General features: G+C 34.9%; 2 protein-coding genes across 7 annotated transcripts in view; one reads left to right on the top strand and one right to left on the bottom strand.

Moving 5' to 3' along the window:
- LOC111490275 (tryptophan aminotransferase-related protein 2-like) overlaps nt 1-4862 on the top strand; it is an 11651-nt gene extending 6789 nt beyond the window's left edge. Inside the window, exons 1-7 of one of the 6 annotated variants that reach the window (XM_023138851.1) lie at nt 447-465; nt 2165-2232; nt 2311-2454; nt 2691-2994; nt 3107-3387; nt 3925-4229; nt 4441-4862. In XM_023138851.1, the coding sequence (XP_022994619.1) occupies nt 2189-2232; nt 2311-2454; nt 2691-2994; nt 3107-3387; nt 3925-4229; nt 4441-4637 (1275 nt within the window). In that variant the 5' untranslated portion in view covers nt 447-465; nt 2165-2188 and the 3' untranslated portion in view covers nt 4638-4862. Of the gene's footprint in view, nt 1-446; nt 466-1721; nt 1958-2161; nt 2233-2310; nt 2455-2690; nt 2995-3106; nt 3388-3924; nt 4230-4440 lie in introns of those variants that run through there. The other 5 variants (XM_023138849.1, XM_023138850.1, XM_023138848.1 and 2 more) reach the window with 5 other exon arrangements.
- Nucleotides 4863-5673: 811 nt separating this feature from the next.
- On the bottom strand, nt 5674-6468 carry LOC111490312 (oleosin 16.4 kDa-like). Its single transcript, XM_023138900.1, has one exon. The coding sequence runs from the start codon at nt 6416-6418 to the stop codon at nt 5852-5854; it is 567 nt and encodes a 188-aa protein (XP_022994668.1). The 5' UTR covers nt 6419-6468; the 3' UTR covers nt 5674-5851.
- Nucleotides 6469-6621: the final 153 nt, after the last annotated feature.

The following is a 6621-nucleotide window of genomic DNA, read 5'->3' as shown; positions in this document are numbered from 1 at the left end:
AAAAAAAAAAAAAAAAAAAAAAAAAAAAAAAAAAAAAAAAAAAAAAAAAGCATAAAATTAAAAGCTAAAAGTCAATTATTAGGATGGGACAGATCTTGGGATTTGTGCAGAGAAAAAAAAAAAGAAAGAAAGAAGGGCAGAGCTTAAATTAAGGGCAAAAAAGAAATGTGCAATGTAAATATACCTATACTTTATACTATAAATAAATATCACCATTATTTTGGTCAATTTTCTAGATCATTTTCACCTTGAACCATTTTCAATTTTCATGCACCATCTTATTCATCTCCCACTATTGTCCATTCTATATTCTTATGCTCATCATAATCTATATCCTATTATCACATTAATCTTTCTTCTCATTATTATTCAATTTTATCTTTTCATTTTCTAAATTATTAAATCAAATGCTTCTATATTCGTTTGGTAGCTCTTGTATTTAAATTTCTGACCTCTAGATGGAAGGTAGATCTTATCCAATTGAATTATATGCATAAATTGATGTTTTGCTTGTTATTTTTAAAAATAATTCTTAACTAAAATTTAAGGCTAAGTATATAGTTTGATTTTTTTTAATTTTTCTAAATTTTTTTTACTAAGTTACAATTTCATCCGTTCATTCATTTTTCTTTGTTGCAATCATTATGAATTTAAAATAATAGTTATTATGACCTTGTTAATCCTTAGTATACCAACATTTTAATGAGTTTGTTTTTACTCTTATCAATGATAATTTTTAAATTAGATCAATTTAAGCTCGGTTTACTAATATTTTATTTTAGATTTATGTTTCCTCTAAACTTGTCTGTGTGTGGTTTTTGTTTTTATTTTATTATTTGAATTCTTAATTAAATTAAATTAAATTATATATATATATATATATATATATATATATATATATATATATATATTATATTTAATTTAGTTTAGTGAATTAGGTTTTTAAAAAAATGTTTAGAAAATAGATAAAAAAAAATAAATTCATAAATAATATATTTGTAAGTATTAAAAAAAAACTAATCAAGGGCAAATATGTAAAATGAAAGCTCCACCCCATTACCCATCCCTAAAAAAAAAAACCAACCACCAAATATGACAAATGTACGGGAAAACATCTTTATTGGGCATCAAACCATGTTTTTTTTTTTCTGCTTTTTCTCGCATATTATATTGATTTCCCTTAATTTATTATTTATAACGAACCATTAAAGGGTTTTTTTTTTTTTCTTTTTTGGAAATAATATATCATTTCAACTCCAAAAAAATTGCTAATCCAAAGGTACAAAATTAGGAAACAAATATTCTTTCTTTTCTTTGTCTGCAATTATATATAGCACCATATATTTATATATAAATCCAAATTAAAAAATGGCTGTGTTTTTCTGTCTATTTATTTATTTATCATTTAGAACATGAGATGTTTCTCTAGTAATCATTATGATTATCCACGTCCTCCTAATTTTTGCTTATTGTTACTTAATTCTCTCAATCATTGGCTGTATCAATATTATTAACGATTTTGATAGATATCCCCTAAGTATAATTATTGAATGTTGATTATGTAATATTAATTATTGACAATAATTATGCTTGTATAATTAGAAAAAATTTAAACCAGCCCATTTATATAATTAAGACATATATCTTTGATATGTTGTTAAATTAAAATAAAATTAAATAAATTTGGAGACGTCAATTAGAATAAAACTAGATTAAACTCATTTTAAATTTCAAAAACTTATCACACCAACTTAAAATTTGATGGACCTCAGGTATAACCTTTTTTAAGTTTTTTCTTTAAGAAAAAAAAAGTTTTGACTTGAAAATTTACTATTTCATAGAGTGGTGAGCATCTGAAACTAATATCCTTCATTGTCTCATAACAAACTGATAGAGGAGAAACCCAAGAATAGAATTAGTCCGTTAATTTGACAACCTGCATTTCTCATGGACTCAGGTAAAAATTCATCATTTAGGGTTTGTCTCTATTTATTCAGCTTCCCAAATTTGTAATCCTTTGCCGGAAAATGATTCGTGGGATTTTTGTGTGCTTGATCAGTTCATAATCATCCTCGGTCAGGCCATTGGGCGGATCTTTCTCTTCTTTTAACCGCTCACAAATATTTGTATACTTATGTTCTTCATTACCGTTTGGATATAGTAGAAAAGTTGCTGAATTTTCAATACAATGTTCAATTTTTGTGCTTGTGTGAATTTCAAGCAAGAAACCAGGTAACTTTGCTTCTTTTTTCTTTAACTTTGTGTGTTGAAAAGAAAATAAGTTTATGGGTTTGTTTGGATTGCTTTCAGCGACGAGGAACGGCGGAGGGATGCGTCGATCAGGAAAAAAAAATTCAAGAAGAGTTTAAAGGAGGCATATAATGTTCCTTTGACTTTGGTTTCTCCACGTGAATCTCTAAATTACAGGGAGGATCGAATTATCAATCTAGATGTGTAAGTCTCTAATGTTCATTTCTTCATTTGAGTTTAATACTAAAATGAGAATCGTATCGATATTTCGAAAGATAATTGGTTTCTAAATTTTAAAATATGTGACTCTGTTTGGTTCGTTTTTTTGGCCTCAAGACTTGTTTGTTTGTCTTTTTATCTTCTAATGAATAGGTAATTATATAGTTTCTATTAGAATTTGTTTAGATTATTGATGATTAAGTTTAAAACAAAAATTGCAGAGGAGACCCAATAATGTACGAAAAGTTTTGGAAGAAAATGGGGAAGAAAGCGACGATAGTGATATCAGGGTGGCGATACATGAGTTACCTCTCCGGCGGCCAGAGTCTTTGCTGGTTTCTTGAGCCTGATTTATGCCAGCAAATTCTCCGATTACATCGTGTCGTCGGCAATGCCATAACCGAAGGCCGTTACATCGTCATCGGGACCGGCTCCTCCCAGCTTATACTGGCGGCACTTTATGCCCTCTCTTCGCCCAATTCTTCTCAACCCACCAACGTCGTCTCCGCCATCCCATACCATTCTGTGAGTTCTTTTAACAACTTAGCCATACTAAGATTGTAGGACGTGTTTGGATGGGAAATTTTTTCACATTATTTGAATGTTATAAACTCATTTCATTATGGTTTGAATACAGTCATATCCATCCATGAGTGACGACTTAAAAACAAGTGTTTTCAAATGGGGTGGAGATGCCACTACATATGAGAAAGATGAACCTTATATAGAAATCGTCACTTCTCCCAACAACCCTGATGGTTCCCTACGTGAACCAGTGGTGAACCGGACAGGAGGCAAAGTGTTGCATGACCTTGCTTACTATTGGCCTCATTATACTCCAATCACTGCTCCAGCTGACCATGATCTCTCTCTGTTTACTTCCTCCAAGTGCACTGGCCATGCCGGCTCTCGAATCGGGTTAGTTCTTATAGTCAAAAGTATGAATTAAATGTTAGGAATTAATATTGTCCATTTTAAGCATAAGTTCTCACGTCTTTGCTTTTGATTTTACTGAAAGGTTTCGTACCAATAGAAATGTATTACTTACTTATAAACTCATGATTATTCTCTTAATTAGTCAATATCGGGACTCTCTCCCAACAATCCTCAACAATCCTCCCCTCGAATAAAGTATACCATAGAGCCTCTCATAAGGCCCATGGAGCCCTCAAACAACCTCCCTTTAATTGAGACTTGACTCCTTTCTCTAGAGACCTCGAACAAGTCACACCCTCTTTGTTCGATATTTAAGTATTCTATTGACATGACTAAGTTAAAGGTTCGATATTTAAGATCCTCTACAATCGTATGATATTGTCCACTTTAAGCATAATCTCTCGTGGCTTCCCTTTTGGTTTCCTTAAAATACTTCGTACCAATGGAGATAATGTTTCTTATAAACTCACTATCTTCCTCCCAATAATCCTTCATATCACTGATCTTTGTTGTGCTTAGGTGGGCTCTTGTAAAAGATCCAGAAGTAGCAATGAAAATGGTGAATTTCATCGAGATGAACACGATCGGAGTGTCTAAAGATTCTCAACTTCGCACGGCAAGGATATTGAGCGTAGTATCATCTAGTTGTGAACAAGCTGGGAGTTCAGAATATCCAGAATCCTTTTATGGATTCGGCCATCGCCTCATGACAGAGAGGTGGAGCCGTCTCAAACAGGCCGTTAAACACAGCGGAATGTTCACTCTCCCAGACTTCCCCACCGCTCACTGCACCTTCCACGGCCAACAAACTCAATCCCGAACAGGTAATCCCATTACCATTACACTGTCCAAAGATTTAGTTTGTAGAGCTATTTATATAGTTGTTTCGGTTCATTATTAAAGCTATTTATATAGTTGCTTCGGTTCATCAAATCAAATAACTTCGATTGTATATTGAATTTAGTTTTCTCCAACATGAGCTTTCTGTCGTCAGCTCAGTTCATAAAAATCTGATTTATCTGGTTTGGTATTTAGCTTTTGCATGGCTAAAATGTGAAGACGATGAAGAAGACTCCGCAGCTTTACTCCAACGCCATAGAATAATCGGTCGAAGTGGAGTAAGTTTCGGTAGCGAGGCGAACTTCGTACGTGTCAGCATGATGGATCGAGACGACAACTTCGACTCCTTCGTCCAACGAATATCGAAAATTACAAGGCTTTCTGAAGACTGAAGAAGCTACATGTCGATCCAACTTCATACCAATGTGAGAATATAATCCAACCACCAGTCGCACCTGCAGTGAGCAAACCAAATATTACATAGGAGTCGAAGGCCCTATAGATATTATAATTTCATTCTTTCAATTTAATTTTGATATTAATATATGTATTCATTTAGATTTATATTTGTATTTGGTTAACTAGGTTAAAGAATATCTATCATATTGTTACTCATTTAATACCATTGAAATCCAATTAATATATACTCGAATTTCTTCAAAGCAATAACATTAAGACACAACCTAAAATAGATGAGTCAATCGATGCTCACCATAGACGAATTGATTGTGAAATCCCACATTGGTTGGAGCGGAGAACGAAACATTTTTTACAAGAGACGAGTCAACTGATGCTCACAACCCCACAAAGGAAAAGCCCAAATCTCCCTACCAGATAGTTATATGCGGTAAGCGTTGCCTTCTTGCTTACATTCCCATATAACACTAATTTCAATTTCTCAAATCTTGCTTTCAAAACTCTCTTTTGAAATCTCTATACTCCGTTTTCTAAAACTTTCTTCTTGAATTGAGGTCAGAGGCTCGAGCATACGTCGTTTGACCTAAGCGACGCAAGAACGAATAGGCTTTTAACTCACTTGTTGTTGAGAAATGAGTGTCGCACAATCGCAAGTCCGCAAGTCTACTTTGATCGGCTCAACTTAAAGTCCAAGTACGCCGCTTTTAGCCTCAAACTTGCCTTTCAATTGATTGAGGACACGACTTAAAAGAGACGCAACCGATGTTCACCATAGACAGATTGATGAACCCAAGAGTTCATCTAAAAGCCTAAGTACACAACTCTATGACTTACCACCTATTACCTTCTCGTTGTTACGTTGACATGATTGCTCGATCTTTGAAATTGAACCATAAACCTGTGTCACCGGTCACGTAATTTCGGAATGGGAGTACTAAAAATAAAAATTAAAGAAATTATCGTAAAATAAGCTTACAAATTATGAAATCACAAGGGGAACAAACTTTCATGGACCTTTTTTTTTTTTTTTTTTTTTTTTCTTTTTAATTCGTGGAGATGATGAAAAAACAACGCACACTTACACATACGGCTCGAATACTAAGAATTCCAAAATTATTAAATTAATTAAATATAAAGTGCAAAAACTTGATCCTAGTTGGGCCATCCGTAGTTCAATGGGCTCACATTATCATTTCTTTCCTCCTTGGGCCTTCTCACCTTCTTGGGCCTTCCCACTTTCTTGGGCCTTAGACCCTTCTTGGGCCGCATCATTTTTAGCGGTACCTTTCGCTTGGGCCTGACCACTTTGTTCAGTCCTTTCTCCTTCCTGGGCCGGGCCCAATTCTTCAGTCTTCCCCTCACCCTGGGCCTTGGTTTGAACTTCCTCCTGCGACGCCGTTTCACGGACCCATTGCTTAGCCTGCTGGATCTGAAGGGTAGCTCCTGATCGTCGTAAAATGTTGGCCATCCAGGACAGAGAAGATAACGCCGTGACCCCAAAAGCTCCGGAGGTGAGAAATCCGGCGACCGAGAAGGCGATGACGACGGCGGCAGGGACCAAAATGGGGCTGAAAATGACAAAAAGTGGAGACACAACGGCCAAGCCAACGACGGTTCCGATGAAGGAGATTCCGGCGAGGAAAAGGAGGAAGGCGGCGATGGGTAACAGAGTAAGAAGAAGTGGGAAAAGTTGAGTAGTGGAAGGAGGATTATCGGACGGGGAAGCTATGGGTCGCCGGAGCTGAGAATCCGCCATGGAATCGGAAATTGGGGAAGAGGAAGAGGAAGAGGAGATTGCTTTAAGGGGAAGAACAGGAACAGATGTAAGAAATTGAGGGATTCGAGGTTTGCATGAAAAACATGTCAATCGGAATTGGATTCTTAGTTGTCATTGTTCATGTTTTTGTCCCTTGTTTGCCCATTGGATTTGTTTTTTTTTTTTTGTTTTTCTTTTTTTTT

The sequence above is a fragment of the Cucurbita maxima genome, unplaced genomic scaffold (genome assembly GCF_002738345.1).
Source record: "Cucurbita maxima cultivar Rimu unplaced genomic scaffold, Cmax_1.0 Cma_Scf00015, whole genome shotgun sequence".
Classification (NCBI taxonomy): Eukaryota; Viridiplantae; Streptophyta; class Magnoliopsida; order Cucurbitales; family Cucurbitaceae; genus Cucurbita; species Cucurbita maxima.
Note: the sequence above shows the minus strand (reverse complement) of the source record. Positions and strands in the feature narration are given on the sequence as shown.

Bases quoted from the DNA above. Each gene is read 5' to 3' on its own strand.
- LOC111490312 (XM_023138900.1), bottom strand. From the start codon at position 6,418: ATGGCGGATTCTCAGCTCCGGCGACCCATAGCTTCCCCGTCCGATAAT.